Source organism: Nilaparvata lugens, chromosome 11, assembly GCF_014356525.2.
Source record: "Nilaparvata lugens isolate BPH chromosome 11, ASM1435652v1, whole genome shotgun sequence".
Lineage (NCBI taxonomy): Eukaryota > Metazoa > Arthropoda > Insecta > Hemiptera > Delphacidae > Nilaparvata > Nilaparvata lugens.
In genome coordinates this window covers 8,100,320-8,119,808 of record NC_052514.1, presented here as the reverse complement: position 1 = coordinate 8,119,808, position 19,489 = coordinate 8,100,320, and the positions used below count along the sequence as shown (strand labels likewise).

At 32.7% G+C, this 19,489-nt stretch overlaps 1 protein-coding gene across 10 annotated transcripts in view; it reads left to right on the top strand.

Moving 5' to 3' along the window:
* The first annotated feature begins 17 nt into the window (after nt 1-17).
* The window catches only part of LOC111047759 (calcium uptake protein 1 homolog, mitochondrial), a 71,297-nt gene continuing 51,825 nt past the window's right edge, over nt 18-19,489 (top strand). For 3 of the 10 annotated variants that reach the window (XR_005572452.1, XM_039437531.1, XM_039437532.1), the window contains exons 1-7: nt 21-178; nt 805-963; nt 1,086-1,237; nt 2,384-2,522; nt 7,782-7,956; nt 10,909-10,946; nt 17,553-17,564. Coding sequence is in view for 7 of the 10 variants with exons in the window: in XM_039437531.1 (XP_039293465.1) it covers nt 844-963; nt 1,086-1,237; nt 2,384-2,522; nt 7,782-7,956; nt 10,909-10,946; nt 17,553-17,564 (636 nt within the window). In the remaining 3 variants the exon portion in view is untranslated. Of the gene's footprint in view, nt 179-804; nt 964-1,085; nt 1,238-2,383; nt 2,523-4,781; nt 4,942-7,781; nt 7,957-10,908; nt 10,947-17,552; nt 17,565-19,489 lie in introns of all 10 variants that reach the window. The other 7 variants (XR_005572453.1, XM_039437534.1, XM_039437536.1 and 4 more) reach the window with 4 other exon arrangements.

Here is a 19,489-nt window from a genome sequence, read left to right as displayed (position 1 = left end):
ATTTATTACATTACAGATCGCATCAGCATTGAATGCAGAAGAATTGAAAGGAAGGAACGAGGAAGGCTATGTTTGTATTTTTTACTCGCTCGCTTTTGATAGTTTTTTGAACGTAGTTCTGTCAGGTTTCAAGGTAATTTTGTTTACTTTGAATAGTTTCAAATTGGATATGAAGGAGGTGAGTACAAACTATTAAAACTGCATTTCATTCTTGATTATAACACCTTTTTGAACTAGGTGCTGAACTTACTTTGCCAATGTGCTGGAGATTAATCAATTATTCAGTCAGATATTTTTGAAAAATTACCAACATTTTTGACATTTGTTTCCAATATTGATTGAACACATGAACAGCTCTTCTTTAAATGATAATGCAGCATTTTGAGTCCTAGAAGCTTGAATTGAAGAATCAAGTGAATGAGTTTGTTTCATGTTGTGATGTTTCCGAATGACTTATTTCAAATTTTCTGATAACGTTATTAGGCCAAATTTGATATGGCAGTTGTCAAATTGTTCATTAATTTGTTGCTCGGTTCACGAGGTTGAACTTGCTGTTTGAAAAATACTCGTGTCACGTTTCATCATCAACTTATTGATTGAATTTAACAAGCTTGAGTTCATTGAACACTTGTGTGTGTGCTGTGAGTAATGATCTAATTGTATTACTTTCATTCGTATTTATTGTATCCATATGCTGAATATTATAGTTGTCTTTAATTCAACTTCTACCTGACTTGAAAAAGTATTGCCTTTTGCATTAAATCGTTTGATCTTAGTCATTAATCATTTCTTTTTGTTTTTCAGTGGGAGATAGCAAGATAATTCATTCAGTAAAATCTCAAGATGTGGCTCGCCATAAGTCGTCAACCTCAAAAGGGTGCTATTTTATTTAAATTTCTTCAGCACCCTCAGTTGAAGGAAAACGACCTCAGCCGCTCTTACTCTGTTTTGAGTAAATTAAAGGTTAGTTGCTCACAGTATAGAATTTTTGAAGTATAGAATGTTAAAATTACCTACTCACTTATGATATATTATTAATAGTTAAAATCTTCAACTTATTTTTATTCTATCTTCATTTTTCACAGCCAAAGCGACGAATCTGTCAAAATGCAGAGTCAGCATATTTCAAGAAAGAAATCAACACCACCGGTCTACCACATTATGCTCCCAAGCCGGCATATCAGTGTGTATCCACATACATTGCGGCTGGTGTCATCATCTATGGAATATGGAAAGTGTGAGTATAATATTTCCAGTGGTTAAGAACCCTGCTAAAACTGTGAATTGAATAATTTCTGATCATGATTCTTCACATTACTCACGCAAAAGAGTGCCCCCCCCCTACCTACCTTCCCTGAAATTGGAAAAACCCAAAGAATAATTCCAAGGATGCAGTTGCGTCCAAGCCCATTCAAAGGAATGATTCGTAAAACTTCAATCAGCCGCCATCTTGGATACAATTATCATAGTAAATTTGTATTGTTGTCATCATCTTTCTTGTTTTAAAAATGATGTACCACACAATGGGTGCTTACGTTTAAAATATTTAAGTTACAACCCCTCATTTCTTTAAAAACTGAAACTTCAATCAGCCGCCATTTTGGATACAAGTATCATAGAGCATTTCCATTAATGCCATCTTTCTTGTTTTATAAAGACCTTAAAAATGATGTACCACACAATGGGTGTTTGTTTACATTTAAAATATTCGAGTTACAACCCCTAAGTCACCCCCTTATGAGGGGTTCAAATCCAGTTGTACGTCTAAATGTAGAGTATTCGACCAATAACTTATCCTGAAAGTTACAGTATTATATCCACAACAGTCTCCAACTTATTGAAGGGTTCCCATACATATGACTCACTCTGTATAATTTAATGAGTTAATAAATCATAATTTTATTCAATAGATGGCGATCAAGTGGTAGCCTAATCTAATAAATATTGCACTCATTACAGACAAATGATCATATTAAATCTGTATTCATTTTAAAATAGATCTTTTCATTTTAAAAGATCCTTACCGCATTGTTGAATAAACGTTTTTCTGATAAATGTTTGTTCTGCTGTTATAGTTTTAAACAATTGTCCGTTAAAACTTCATATAATACATTCAGTTTCTTGATTTTTGAATCGCCATAGCCTACTTTCATAATGATCTAGAGTTGTCCTGCTTATTTAGCCTTGAGAAATTGTTTACGGATATTCTGTTCGCTAATTGCTTTTTGAATTGAGTGTTCAATCTTACTGTAGGTTTGCTCTTACGGATTGAAATAACTCCTCCCTACCTACATAATTATTATTTTGAGGGAAACGTGAAACATTGAATATCCAGCTTTTAATGTGACGGTAATGAAAAGGGATACAATATTATTGTTTTCAGAAAGAAGCAACTCGTATCTGTAAAGGCCGATTCTTCTATTCAAGAACATAATATAGAACATGATAAATTACTAGACGAAGATGACATCGGGAAGAAAAAGAGAAGAAGCAAGGAGAAAGTAGGATTTCGTGATAGAAAGGTGTGTATTATTCTTGAATTTTTAGAGTATTTTATCAACTAATTTCGTTTTGAATCTGTTATAATAGATAGAGATTGAAATAATCCCCCTTTGTATGAATTGATCAGTTATTGAGAGTGAAAGTTGATTAGTTAAATGAAATCGGAGCATTAGAAAATTAATATTTGCTTTATTTGAATTTACTATCATTATTTATTCTACTTTTATCAGCTCAAACATTCAAACTAAACTACTTCTTATTAATAGGCTACATTTTGAAGAGTCTTGTGGAATACAGTGCTCTCATGCTTTAACACTGCCCTCAGCAGTTGATTGAAAAATTCTGATTCATCAGTGATGATAGAGTGCTGAAAAGATTGAAAAGATAATGTGAAAAATGATGATAAAGTTCACTTGATTAAAAAGATAATAAGAGCTGATATGATAATCATCATTATTATCCAAATGATTGAAAATTGGATTCACTATCTATTCAGTATTCTATTACAATATTCCAAGAGAACTTGGAAAATCAGGAGTTTGCTCTTAAATCAGATATATTTAGTAAAACAAATATTTGAACCAGATAGTGAATTTTTAGCTTGAGGATACCAAATCAGGTTTTATTTTTTTCCAATAGAACATTGTTTGCCAGTGGTTTTCAAGGAAAAGTTACCGGTATTTATGATCTGAATAGAATACTTTCAAAGGAAATAGTGGTTACAATAGATTACTAAAGGAAATCATAGAAGGAATGTATTCAATACAGATTGCTATTAAATGATCAAATCAACAATTTTTCCATTTGAAACCTGGAGAAATATTGATAGTCGGACAATAATGTTTTTCAATAGTCCTGTTTTCCAATGAACGTCTGCGCTGCATAGCAGAAGATGATCACTATTGATTGTTATGGAAGTGTTCACACATGGCAGACTGCAAACGTCTAAACGCTCCCATAACAACCAATGATATTCTATTTCTGTTTAGCAGAGCAGAAATTCTTTTGAAAGCAGGGCTTCCTATGTACTCCATGGCAGAAAATTTTCGAAGTAGATGAGTCCTTACATTAACTCTGGTGTTGTAATTTATTGGAACCAAGTATATTTTTAGGTGTCTTTTGTCTTGAGTTTTTAGGTGCATATTTTTACAGATGGAAACTACTGTGATATTGCAATTATTCAAATGCTAATGAATTAATTATTATTATTAAACGAAAATCCAAATTAAATGCTGTAATTCACCCCGAAGACTTCTGCTACTGCAAATAATGACAACAGGGTAAACAGCTAGATGGAAATTCGATGAGCGCTACTATTCAAAAATTATTTGTCAGTCCAGCTTAGCTGTTTACCCTGTTGTCAATATTTGCAGTAGCAGAAGTCTTCGGGGTGAATTACTGCATTTAATTTGGATTTTCGTTTAATAATGATGCTTGATTTATTTTTACTGTTATCTTTGTAAGAATTTGAAATTCAAATAACATGCCAACATGTGATTTGACTTGTGAACTCATGGAAATTTTGATATTTGTGCTCTATCAAGATTAAATTTATAAAATTGGTAAATTCTATTGAAATATTACTGTAGTTCTGGTAAAAATACCCATAACTCATTAGACTGTAAATGTTTTGGTAGCTGCAGATGTTATACAAAGAATATTGGATTTCAAGCTTAAATTTAGTATTTTTTTTTTTTTTAGTTTTCTAAAAGATACCTTTTCATAGTAGCCTACCCATTTCATTCTCATTGCACAGATTTCATCCATTTCTTTAGTTTCTTCTCAATTTTTTCCTGCTTAAACTTCCTTTTCATTTTTATTCATTAAAGTTCTATTCATTCATTGATCACAAGTCATGTCAATAGTTGAAGAAGAAACAAGCTTTCAGCCCAAAACTGTTTCTAATTCTAATTTTCAAATAAGGTAACTGTCCAGAATAATGGTATTGATAAATTGAAATGTTAATTCCAATCTATTTTCTGAGGGTTTCAATATCTATTTCGCTTTCAATAGAATACGGAATTCACTATTCTAAGTTCAACGTATTTCTTTCAAAACTGTAATACAAAATAAGTTTTGATTCTCATATTGAAATTCCACTCACAATCTACTTTTCCTGATCATATTTATAAATGATTTGTAATATATCAACAAATGAATGAATAAATAGCGTTCCTCTAAAAACTAGCACTCCACTGCTCTTATCAACACTTCAGCCCCCTTTTTATTTTTGTTTTTAGATTTTGTTTTTATTCTATTTTTCTATAATATTTTTATAGATAATAGAATATGAAAACCGTCTGAGGATGTATGCCACACCAGACAAGATATTTCGTTACTTTGCCACTGTAAAAGTGACCACATCTGAAGGCTGGGACATTTATATGACACCTGGAGATCTTATGCGAGCCATAACTCCCAATGTTAAACAGCCTGACGGTAAACATTTTGTTTTTGAATTTTGTTTGCATTTTGTTTGTTTTTGTTTTTTGTTTGGTGAGCGCTCACTGTTTTATGCTTCTTATGATGCTTTTGCACTGATTACATTCTCACAAAAAGTTTTTTCGATTTTGTTTCGGGAATTTTGGTTTGATTCTTCTATATTTGTTTGAGAATTCATGTCTTAAAAGTAACTTTTCGTTGGTTCAATGGTTATTTGTATGGTCGTCCTCTTTTCTGTACTTTTTCCGAGTGATCTTATGAATTTTTGACAGTAGTGGGTTTGAAATTTGGATCTTCCATAAAGAAAAGCTGTTTCATCGTATCTTCATCTTATAGTCATACCACATAAAAAACTCTACTCTTTCATTGAAATTCATAGTTGTATCATTTTGAAAACTTACTCATTTGTCGTTTATCTTTAGGGCTACTTTTTCAATATAAATAAAAATATAAATCTGAGTACCCTTTTGAATTATTTTGTTACATGTTTCGGCTACTATTGCCATTTACTCATTTATACGTTTCTCAAGATTGCATTTTCATTACATCAACACTTGAAACCCCCCATTAATTCTCCAGAAATTTTCAAGTAAACAGAAAGATAGATGGATAGATGCCTTTATTTTCACACTTCAAAACATTGCATGTGTTTTGGGAGAAGTTGAAGCAACAAGAGCCCCCTCTTCCGCATAACTGACAGATGGGGTGTTCCAATCATTTTAAACAGTGAGTTATATACTATAGTGAAGTCCACGTAATAATGGGGCAGTGGAGGAAGATAAGAGAACAGCGTTGCAGATTCTCTGCCTTGCCACTGCCTTCTATAGACGGTAGCTGATACAAATATATCCGATGTAATATCAACTTTTCATTCGTGTTCAAAATAATAATCTATATTTTATCTTTCAATCAATAAATAATAAATTACCATCGTATTTCATAAAACTTTAAAGTGAAAAAACACTCACATTCTTTGATGTGGCTGGTATTGCACATTTTCAAGCCAAACAGAAACTGAAGTATGTAAGGTTATGACGGTGAGATTTGGTCAGAGTGGGGGTGGAGGGGAGTTTTGGCGGTTAATGGAGGAGGATTTAAATGAGTTTGTCAAACAGAGTGTGGGAGGGAAAGTTGATTTGGTCATTTAGAATATTGTTTGGGTTTGGTGTACTTGTATATTTCAAACTGTTCTAGTATATTTAATTTTCTGTTTTTGTGGGAATAGTGGAGTATTTCGAGGTTGTTGTCTATGTCAGGGTGTGTGTGGTCAGTGGAGATAATGTGTTCTGCAAAGGTGGAATGGAGGAAGGATGGGTAAATGGCTCTAGTGTGTTCTTTGAATCCTCCGATTCCACCTTTGCAGAATACATTATCTCCACTGACCACACACACCCTGACATAAACAACAATTTCGAAATACTCCACTATTCCCACAAAAACAGAAAATTAAATATACTAGAACAGTTTGAAATATACAAGAACACCAAACAACAACCAAACAATATTCTAAATAACCAAATCAACTTTTCCTCCCACACCCTTGGTAGAGAGTTAGTGGGGAAGGATATTTTTAATATTCTTTCCGAAGAATGGACATTGATATGTCCAAAGCTCCGCCAATTTATGTAGATGCATAACAATATAATTATTATCTATAGTTATTATATTACAAATTGCTTTTTCATATCATATACAGTTCAATAATTATTTTCTTAGTCTATATTATGTAAATTCATCTATAATTTTGCTGTATTGTAAGCTATTGTATATAAGTGTATAAGCCAGTATATATTGTAATCTACATAAATAAAGTACTCAATCAAACCCTGTTTGACAAACCCATTTAAATCCTCCTCCATTAACCGCCAAAACTCCCCTCCACCCCCAATCTGACCAAATCTCACCCTCATAACCCTAAATACGCCAGCTTCTGTTTGGCTTGAAAATGTGCAATACCAGCCACATCAAAGAATGTGAGTGTTTTTTCACTTTAAAGTTTTATGAAATACGATAGTAATGATAATAGTGAAAACAAGATGGATAACCAATAAGGAAATAATAAATTTTGATGATTGATATAAAATATTTTATTTATTAATTACATTTCTATCTGCTTTATCGAATGAAAGAAAAGGATAGCAACACCAATGTTGATTGAATACTGCCATAATAACGTGGACTTCACTAAAGATTTTAAACTAAAGTTAACCCAAGATTTTTCAACTAGGCTTATGAACAGTAACTCAATATATAAAGTTGAAAGAATTCCTCTGCTCCATAAACGTCCATATTCCCTATCTAGACCATATTTTTTATGCTAAAAAATAGTTTGTAACATGATTTTACTTGATAAATCGAATAAAACCTGAATAACAACATTATTGGCAAGCGTTAAAAATATTGATAGATAATGCTTTCTCTTCGATTTAACGTTCCATATTAAACCAAGATTAATAGAAGATAGGATCTATTAATAGAAGCTTGGTCTTTATTTATACGAATTTGCTCCACCAGTGTATAAAATTAAAAATATAATGATATAAACAATATGAATATATGAATTTGCTCGCATGTAAAATTGCCTGCTACTCTTTATATCTTTCTCTCTCCCCTTGGCTGTCTCTCTCTGTATCTCTGTTGGAACTCGTCGATCTCCTGTACCGTCTGGGAACTCTCCTTCTCTGTCGCACGTGTTGGAACTCGTCTCGCACGTGCAAAACTGTGTCACACGTGTTGGCGGAACCTACCTCATACCTGTTGGAATGCTAAACCACGTGTTGCAACCTACCTCGCACGTGTTGGGACACGTGTTGTAACCTACCTCGCACACGTGTCAGATTATCGAATACGAGAACCGCATACGACACTTCTCGACTCCAGACAAGGTGTTCCGCTACTTCGCCACTCTACAAGTGACGCACATCCACGCGTCAGGAACGGAAACCCACGAAGTTTTCATGACGCCTGACGACTTTCTACGATCTATGACACCCGGCCTCAAACAGCCTGATGGTAACCTAACCTACACTAACCTATCCTACACTAACGCTTCTTTTTAAATCTCAGCTCAACCTTAATTTTTGTTAATTGTAACTCAGCCACGGTGCCCCATCACCCAATAATATGTATGGTCATAGAAATAATGATTCTATTTATCAGAAAAACTCATAATACAGTTTTTGTAATAATACAATACACAAATAAACAATTAAAAATTAATATTAATGAATCCTTCTGATTAAATTACACATTTGCAAAGCTTTAAAGCTTGTCCGCATATGGGAGTATCTACAATAAAATACAAAAATATATATTCCTTTTGATTACAGTTCATTACCATTAAAAAAATAAATAAATAAAAGATGTTACATAGTTATTTGACTTTCTATTATCTTCGATTTAAAGACCATAAACGATCATAAATAGTCTTGAATTTCTTTATCCATTCCGAACTGCTATATGTTTCATCAAGTTTTAACACTATATAGTGAGGTCCACATTATAATGGCATTGTTTGATTAGAATTAGAAATAATATTGCTATCCTTGTCTATCATTCAACAAAGCGGATAGAGCTATCTCTTTCTCGCTTTGCTCTGTTGCCGGATCGTCTTTTAACAATGTAGAATTATAAATTAACTAGCAAAATATTTCATCTTAATCATGAAAATTCATTATAAAATTATTGAAAAATATACAATTTTGAACTTTTTTCAACGACACTACTGTCTAATTGACTGTAATGTCGTTGAATTTAATTAGACTGTAGAATGAATTAGAATTTCATAATGAATTTCCTTAATTAATATGAAATATTTTGTTAATTATGAATTCTACATTGTTAAAAGACGATTTAGCAACAGAGCAAAGCGAGAAAGAGATAGAGAAGAAGGAGAAGAAGAAGAAGAATCACCACACATGATACAGTATCAAATCAATATGATACAGTATCATATCAATTTTGATACACAACACAATGATTTTATACATTCAAATTCTGTTTATCTTATTTTCTATATATCTTATTCTGTTTTTCTATTTTTGCTATCTGTTTTGTTGAATTAGGATATCAATACCATTGCTAATCAAATACTGTCATTATAACGTGGACCTCGCTATAGAAAGGTACACTACGTTTGAACGTAAGGACCGGTCTATAGATTGTCCTTTTTTAACTGAAAAATATTTAACATTCACCTCTAGATTTTTAATGCATTGTATATAACCTAAATCACATTGCATTGGTGGATGGTTTGGCATCTTAACACAAGCATGGATTGTGTGATACCATGTGGTTTTCTAACCTGACCTCACTTGAGCTTTGGTTGCATTAATATTCGAAATCCTAACCTACCCCACAAAGTCTGGTATCAGTTGAGTGAAGCTGCGTTTACACCAAAGTCATTAACAAAATGTTTATTTTTCCGTCCTTATAGATTCTATTAGATTGAACGAAACTTGACAAACACATATATTCATCATGTGTATGATAAGTTATGTTCAATCTAATAGAATCTATAAGGATTAAGTTATTAACATTTTGTTAATAACTTTGGTGTAAACGCAGCTGTACTGTATCTATCATAATATGGGACTGGAACTGTTTGCCATACTAAAACAATGTATACGATTAATAAATCATAACCAAGTGCATTGAGATGATAGAATGTATTTTGTACCATGTTAAATTTTGTTTTGTTTATAATTTAATATTAGCTTAGTTTTGTTGCTTTTTATCTCTTGCGTTTACATCATGCAGTTATTATCAACCTCTGTTCAGTGTAATAGTTTTCTTTTGTCTTGGTTGCTGATTTTTTTCTCGAAATACGTTCATTGTTGTAAATTACCGTAATCACTTTCTTCTGTCATGTAATGGATGCTATTTTTACAAGTATTGAAAATGTATTTTTTTATTTTATTCCACAATACCAACCTAATTTCTTCGATTGTTCACTTTAGAAAGGTTATGTTTGTTTTGTCAATTTGAGCTGCGTTTACACCAAAGTTATTAACAAAATGATAATAACTTAATCCTTATAGGTTCTATTAGATTGGATATAACTTATCATATACATGATGACCATATATGTGTTTATCAAGTCCCGTTAAATCTAATATAATCTATAAGGATTAAGTTATTAACAATTTGTTTATAACTTTGGTGTAAACACGGCTTTAGAATCTTAATTAATTCTTGATTAGACTAGTGTATGCTTGCTTGTCTTGTAACGGAGTGTTGTTGAAGTGATATCTTGTTTTGATGTAGTTTATATTTCTTTTTACTATTTTGTAATGAGATTTCTTGATAATAGAAGATGAATAATTTGTATGTAGGCAATTCTTCGAAATTTAAATGGATTTTCCTAAAAGTTTTATATTATGCTGATTTTCAGCTTCATTATCTTTCCAAATTCATTATTATTTGTAAATTGAAGATTTCTACTGAAAATTCAATGAACAGTCATTCATCTAAATTTAAAATCTTGAAGGTTAAAAAACTATATTTAGGTAAATTATTATATCAAGTGCAGTTACTTTCCTGTATTTAGTAGGTTTAGTTCTATATCTCTTTTTCCTAAAAACTCTTCATGATAGTAAGTGGAAATTAAGGAGATGAAATACTTCACTTTTACCAAGTTTAGGAATCAGGTTCATGAATGTCTAATTTAATAAGAATTATTATTATTAAACGAAAATCCAAACCAAATGCTGTAAATCACTTCGAAGACTTCTGCTACTGCAAATATTAACAACAGGGTAAACAGCTCGATGGAAATTTTTTAATTTAAATCTATCTAAAAAAGAAAGTATTTAAATTAGTAATGACCTCTCTTCAAAAATTTTCGTTATTCAATTGACTTGGCAACATCATGCTCTTTAATTGCTTTCTCTGTTTGCATGATCTAATTATGGCAAAAAAGTTTTCTCCAAATTCATAATTAATACATTTATGTTCCTATTTCAGGTCTTGGACTTGATCAGTACAAACGATACGACCCGAAGGTAAGAAGCATCCACTCAAATTCAATATCCTTCCATCTCTCACTACATATTTACATAATCTGACTAACACTAATGTACATTGACCCCACACATATACATAATCGGCTTACATGTAAATTACATTTTTTCATAATTTCCAGGTGAGTTAAAACTGAGTTCTAAACAGAATATATTTTACAGAAATCCTTAAAAGACCGATTCATATTCATATTGGGGGTTTCAACAGTACATTTTATTACATACAGCATTTCACATGTTGCACAAGAGAGATACAAATAATGACTTCTTCAAATGAAGATTGATATTTCTGTATTCGAAGAAGGTACGAGGGTAAGCTGATAAGTAATGCACATATGCTTGTAGAGTAAAAACCAAATAACCTCCAGAAGCGAGCCTGGTGACATTTGGTCGTAGACAGACGGTTTGTGTTAATGGTGTCTTCTCTCATCCAAGATATGTGAAATATGGCGTTCCACAGGGATCGAATCTGGGGCCATTGCTTTTTATAATCATGACAAATGATATTACAGTGAGTGTGGACAGTAGGATAGTGAGCTATGCTGATGACACATCATTACTTTCATGTGATGCAAATCAGGATATTTTAAAGGAAAGGATGGCTGGTGCTCAAAACGACATTTCTTCTTGGTTTCAGGCAAACTACTTCTTATTGAATCGAGAAAAAACCAAGTCAATTTGAAAAATATAAAAGATGAAATCACCTCAGCTAAGTTACTTGCTATTGTTCTCGATACAAAATTAACATGGACATGCCACATTGACCGGTTATGTGGTTGACTCAGTAGAGTGGTTTTTCTTATGAGACGTCTGAGAACTCTTGTTCCTCAGCAATATTTGAGGACGTCCTACTTCTAGTTTGATTCAATATGGGCTTGTTCTATGGGGCGGAGCAGCCAATAGTAGTAGGGTGCTGCTTCTTCAGAAAAAAGTAGTAAGGCTTATGGCCAATGCTGACTACCTTGCTCATTGTCGTCCAATATTTGTCTGGATGGAGGTTATGACTGTGTTCAGCCTGTACGTCATGCAACTCCTGGTCATGGTCAGGGACGAGTTGGATGTTCTTGAATGTAGGTCTGAGATACACAGGCATTTCACTAGACAAGCATGTCATCTGAATGTTCCTTTTGTCAGGCTAAAAAAACTTCAAGGCAATAATTATAGAATATTATCAACCAAGGCATTTATTAAGCTGCCTGTTAGTGTGAGAAATATGAATCAAGCCCGTTCAAAACATAAGTTAAAAAGCTGCTAACAGAGAACCCATTATATAATGTAGAAGAATTCTTCAATTTGCCCGTGGATGTAATAAATACTTATTTTCAGTGATGATAAGATGTGTATGAATTGGCTCAGTTTTATAAGATGTTATTCTTGACGACACCTAATGTACATTAAATTGTATTTATTGGTGGATTAACATATTCTATTCTATGAAGTCGTTTTCTTCCTCACGGCAGCGCTTAAAAAATTGTTCACCGCATTCCAATCGCCGCTGTTTATTGTAAACAGCCTTTGAACGATGATAAATCTCACTAGGATTCTTTTTCTCAGCAGCTATAAATCCAATAACCGCGCGTTGTTTAATTCGCGTTCACATAACACCAGAACATGACACCATTACCAAAAATAACCAAACCAAACTGGATGAACGCAACGCCTTCAAACTACGCAGCCGTGTAGAGGATAAATATAACTTCCACATGCCACCAGACTCGCTTCTGTGGGTTACTTGATTTATGCTCTACAAACGTTTGTGCATTACTTATCAGCCTACCCTCGTACATTTCTCATTAATACAAAATGCTACTACCAAAATATATGTTATTTAAAGTTTCTCTACAGTAAAGTCACTACAAGTCTTCTCATTCTAATTTTTGATGTGATTAGAGTACACAAATTTATTTGAAACCCTAAAATTATTTTTCGAATGTTTGGTTGTATCTATGTTGCTGTATGTGTGTGTGAATTTGTCTGGTATGTGGTGTTTAATGATAAAATATGATCGCTTCTCTTGTATGAGAAAACCATGAGAAAGATTATGTCATTTTTATAAATTTTGTGATTTATAATAGTTATCTCACAGTTTTCACATAATAGTTGAAATACCAATAACATTGCAATTTTTCAAAATGAATAAATAAATATAATATCAATTAAATTATATTATCAATATTCAAAATGTTTTTGGATTGACCAATAAATTTGATTTGATCTTCCAAGAAAACCGTTTTCAGTTGCATTCTTCCACTTCTAACAAGGTTTCTCTTTTTTCATTCCTCATGATTTTCTAATGTAAAGAATGAAGCTAGATCATCATGTTTAATTATATATGTATTTGATGTTGTAATCTGTGTTATAGTTTCGATATATGTCATAAATGTGTGTTTGCTATTTTATGTGTACTATATTCTTTAATGAGAACTCTCTCTCTCTCTCTCTCTATTTTAATGAATTTCATATAATATTATCCTTTCACGACCAATATACCACAAATCGTTGAGACTTGAGTCCAGTATCTTGTAAATATATATAAAAAATAGGCTACTTGAAGTTCATACCTTATCTTCATTCTATGATCTAGGGTCATTGTTATGCAAAACGTTTTCCAACCATCTTGTCTATATTTATACACTAGCCTTATTTGTTATATTTATACTACCCTTTGAGAATCTGAATCTCTATTTCTGATATTTTATCTCAATCTCTAATTTTTTAACACTATCTCTTTCCTCTAAATGTTTCTCAATTGAGCACAAATGATAACCACCAACAGCACATTGCTTCTAATTGTTTCTACAAAGTCATTCATCTTTTTTCTCAACCATTATTGAGGCATGCCTAGTGTTATGAACAATCTTTTAAGAATTCTTATCTACCCCTTCTTGGTATCTGATACTAGTATTTTGCTCAGAGGGATAAACTTGAGATAAATAATCAAACTCTTTAAATCTTGAGTAAAAAAAAACTTTAAATCATTAATAAAATTTGTGAATGACTTTAAATTATTTAACGTTAATTTTTCTAAAATTATATCATAATAATATTGCTATAAATATTGAGGATGATTAATTTAATTTATAAAAGTTTATATAACCTGTTCTACATTACGGAGGGGATGATATACAAGCGTCTAATTATATTTTTTCAACTATCCTAACTTCCTAATCAACTGGAGAATTATAATCCACTTGAAATGATGTAAAAATAGGGTATGTTTACACTAAGTTACTCCTGTTTTTAAATCACCGATTACACCCCAATTATAGTTATAATTAATAATAATGAATCAAATTATAATATAAAAATATTCTTCTTTTATGAAGTCAATATTGGGGACCGAGCTTCGCTCTGGAGTACAAAAACATAAAAAATGTATTACGAAAGAAGAAATTATAATAACATTCATAGTTCATACAGAAATGTTCTATCTAATCACAGTAAATTGAGATTAATTCCCAGAGGAATGCGAAAAATTCCCTCACAAAGGCCCGGTTGCACAAAAGCCGGTTAAATTTTAATCCTGATTAATTTCAAGTGAACCAAATCAGAGAAGACCATTTCAAAAAGATGGATCTACTGGAATTAATTAGGATTGAAAATAACCCGGTTTTTTTGCAACCGGCACTGAGTACCTGATTGAATGATTACAAAAGTTCAACAGCTGAGTCATAATTTTAACACAGTCCCACACACATGAACTTTCTCACTCACTTCCATCATCAACAGACGACAAAATAATTAATATCAGCTGTTTTTCTAAGGATGAATAATAATTATCCTTTTAATGTCCTTCAGCGAGTTTTCCCAGGGATGAGACCTAGTGCAATCGAAATTTTATATTATAAACTTACACGTTGAGAATAACACAACACAGCCTCGGATTGGATAGGATAAAAACGGAAACAAAAGAAAAGGAAAATGCACCAAAAGGAAAAAGGATATGGATTTGATTTTAGCAACATGGAACGTTAGAACACTTAAAAGACCAGGAGCACTACATGCATTGAAACGACAGTTAGAATTTTACAGGGTTGAAATAGCTGCAATTCAGGAGATGAGATGGCCAGGGAACTGAATTTTGGAGAGTGGAGACTGGACCGTGTTCTTTAGTGGTAGTAATGATGGAAGAGGAATGGCTGGTAATGGATTTCTGGACATGTTTGTACAGAGGATGCATGCTCTAATCAATGAAATATGGTTAGAAGAAAAAATGCCAGAAGATTGGAGCATTGGTATAATTTGCCCAGTTCATAAAAAGGGGGACAAAATGGAGTGCCGAAACTACAGAGGAATCACCCTACTGGGTATTCTGTACAAAGTCTTTGCCAAAATTCTAGCAAAAAGGATGACGCCATTGATAGAATGTAATATTGGAGAGTATCAATGTGGTTACCGGCCAGGAAGATCAACAGTCGACCATATCTTCACAATCAGGTAAATTCTGGAAAAATGTTATGAGTTTGATGTCAACGTGCAACATTTATATATTGATTTCCAACAGGCATATGACACTATCAGTAGGGTGAAAGTATATGAGGCACTTAGGGAGTTAAATGTCCCCACAAAGCTGATCCGTCTTATAAGTATGACGATTAAAGGAAGCAGAGCTGTGGTCAAGATTGATGGAAGTGTTACAGATGATTTTGAGGTAAGAAGGGGACTGAGGCAAGGAGATGTGCTGTCAACCATGTTATTCAATGCAGTGCTGGAAAATATTATCAGAAAGGTGACCACCAACAACCCCGGGGGCACACTCTTCAACCGGATGTACCAAATAATGGCTTATGCAGATGACGTGACCATACTAGCAAAAAACAGGAGGGAACTGACAGAGATCTATGAAAAGCTGGAACATGAGGCAAGAGAAGTAGGCCTGGAAATTAATATGCAGAAAACTAAAGTGATGGTTATGTCCAGGAGGCCAGTGAATGATTGAACACAGATACAGTTATCGGGTAGAACCTTTGAGAAAGTGAAGTCATTCAATATTTAGGCACCCTAATAACGGAAGAGAATAATGTAGCGGAAGAAGTGGATGCTAGGATAATGTCCGGAAATAGGGTGTATTTCGCCCTGCAGAATATCCTGAAGTCCAAGAATGTGTCAAAAAAAGGCAAAATAAAAATTTACACAACAATTTTAAGACCAATAGTGACATATGGGGCCGAAGCTTGGACTTTGACTACACGAGAAGAAGGTCTGCTTCAGAGATGGGAAAGAAAGATTTTAAGAAGAATTTTTGGAGCAATCAAGGAAAATGAAATATGGAGGATAAGAACAAACGAGGAACTAGGAAGATTGTTCGAAGAGACCAGTATTTTATCTGTTGTGAAAAATATGAGGCTGAGATGGGCTGGTCATGTGTGCAGAATGCCGAAAGGGAGGGTACCAAGAATGGTGCTGGAAGGCAAACCCGGAGGAAGAAGACTACAAGGAAGACCAAGAAAGCGGTGGGTTGACGATGTGGAAGAGGATTTGCGAAGACTGGGTGTAAGAAGATGGAGAAGAACAGCAGAATGTCGAGAGGGGTGGAAGGATGTGGTTGTGAAGGCTAAGGCTCTACATGGGCTGTAGTGCCAATAATGATGATGATGAACTTACTATGTTCTGAATTTCTTGAGAATCTTATAGAAACATATCCTATCCTATTATATTAAGCGAGCAATTTCTGTATGTGTGTTTATATTTTTATATCTGGTTATTTATGTTCGACAGATCTCAAAAACGGCTCTAACGATTTTCACGAAATTTGGAACATAATTGGTTTATGATATAAAATTCGATTGCACTAGGTCTCATCCTTGGGAAAACTCGCTGAACGACATTAAAAGGATAATTCATCCTTGGCTGAAACAGCTGAGACTTTCATCGTCTATGGATAGTGAAAAGTGAGCGAGTGATTCTGTGGAAGATCAAAATATCGCATCCCCGAAATTCATAAGCTGACGTATAGCCAGCTGTAAAATATAAACACGATCATTTTAGAGAATTGTGTTCTGTTTATTAATAAATAAAAATAACAAGCGAAACTCGCTGCCCCGATATTAAACATATCAACAGAAATTGCTCGTTTAATAGTATAGGATTGGGCTGTAGCTTAAAATATTGACTATTCAAAAAATTAAAAAGTTAATGAAATCATGAAAATGAATAATTATTGAGAAAATTTCAAGTATTAAAATATGTTGGCGGTGATAATTTAAACTGTTTTATTTAATAATATTCATTTAAACATTGTTTCTAACATACTACATTGTAGCCTAAGCCAAAAATTTAAATTTTCCCCATACTTATTTCATCATAGAAAACGTCCATCATTAGTTCAAATTTAAAATAAGCTTTCCCCATGTTTTTCAAACGTTAATTTGTTGTCAAGCCTGATATTCTCAAATAAAACACTTGACTCTATCAATCACGTTTATTCCTATTAATAAAGATTCCTACTTATTTAACTAATTAACCATAACCATTGCTTAAAATAATAAGAGAGACCTCATACTGTAATACTGTAATTCACCACCTGTCTTCTGTCTTATTCTTACTACACCATTTTTGTATTTTTCCTCTTCGTTTCTCTTGTTCCAGAACCATGCAGAGGTATTACTCTATCTTTTTCCTTCTCTAACTTTCTCTCTTTCTTCAAATTAATACCTTCCGCTTTCTAAAACATATTCATATAGTTTGTTTGAACATTCTTCTATTAGTAAATACATGCTTTTTGTTGATCGTGTGATTTTTTTCTGTGTGATAAATATACTGCGAATGTTGATTGGCTTTCGAATGGTTTATTGCTGTGTTTAGCATGAATGATTAACTAAAATCCACTTCATTCTGCTATTAGTAATAATTATATTACTTGAAAGAGTTATCAATACTAACAGAATGGCAAGATGTAAAAAATACACGAATTTTTTAATACTTGTTTCAAGAATTTGATGAATTAGCTCTCTTATTATGAACAATCTTTTAGGGCCAGTTTCCGAGCTCGGGATTTGACTAAGTCTTAGACTTTAAACAGCTGGAGTCAGAAAATAGGCTTTCCGAAACGGGGCGTAGTCGTAGTCACGTTTGAATTGAATTTCAAAAAACTAGAAAATTAAACACAAAATAAAATAAAGAGAGAATGATGTAAAGTTTCAGCTGTTTTGAATTATTTAGTAATGTTTAATTTCGTCAAGGAAAAACGTTTCCAATTACAGAAATGAGAAAATAAATACTGCGACTACTGTTATAAAAACTGCGACTACGCCCCGTTTTGGAAAGCTAATTTCCTCACTCCAGCTGTTTAAAGTCTAGAACTTAGCTAAATCCCGAGCTGGGAAACTGGCCCTTAGTATCAAAATCTCAATCTTTCGCTTGTAACTCATTCTTGCTTAGATCTATAGCAAACTATTTCTATACATAGTTAGAATGCATACATGCTTAATAGAGGAGTCTGATGGAAAAAGGGCACTAAGAACTTCAGACCCTTTTTCCGTTAAAGTGCTTAATAGGTTCGCCGCCATTTTCTCTATATGTCTACAAATTTTCATACCTCTATGTTTTTTCTGAACGATGCGACGACGATTTTAAGAAGGCAGTGTCAATGTCAAGCGTTTGAGCGCTGATAGGTCCATCTTTCACAGCGTTTTTCTCAAAACATGGTTTTTGCATATGGGCCCTTCCTCCATCAAACTCTTATACTTCTAGATGTAGTGACATACCTAGTGATGTTTGATCAATTTTATTCTATTACTGCGACTATTTTGTTAAATTTATGCTTTAATTTATGCTCAATAGTGCTTAAGCTGCATGGGATTTCCAGTCTTGGCTTCAAAATGTGTGTCCTTATGAAGTAGTAGCCTATAATGGCTATCCATTATTCAAATTATATCCATAATTTATTAAGAAAAATTATTATTGAATTTAGATAAACAAAAAGGTTCAAATTAATAATGAATGATACTTGAAGTAGGAATTTAGATTAATGCCACTGTAAAACTTTTTTCAAAAAAACGAATGAATTCCTCTGAAGTAGTGTTTTATCAATTGTGTTTCTGAAAGTCGAATTAAGTGTGATTTTATTACAGTAACCATAAAAATTATATTAGATTATCGATAAAAATAACTCCACTCATTTTTGTTTTTAACTGGCAAATAACTGGAATTGCAAAGCTATTTTCAAAATTCTACATGAAATTAAAACTATTTTGAAGTACCTAGTCAGGCTGTATCCTGATACTGTAGATCGAATACCTTCATGTAGGTAGAATAATGACTGCCCTTTGGATTTTCATTCCACTAATTCATTCAGTTCTCCATTATATGTGTATAATATTAAAGCATCAGTATCTGAAAAGTAGAGTATGAATCAGGAAATAAGTTCAATGAATATGAACGTTTGTTGAATGCATCTTTGAATTCTTATACATTTCAATAATATTATTAATGAATTGTCATTTTAATTCAATCAAATAGTGTATTTCTATAATAATTATAGATCCGGTTTCTGGGACAATTACCGAATCTAATTGACCATCAAA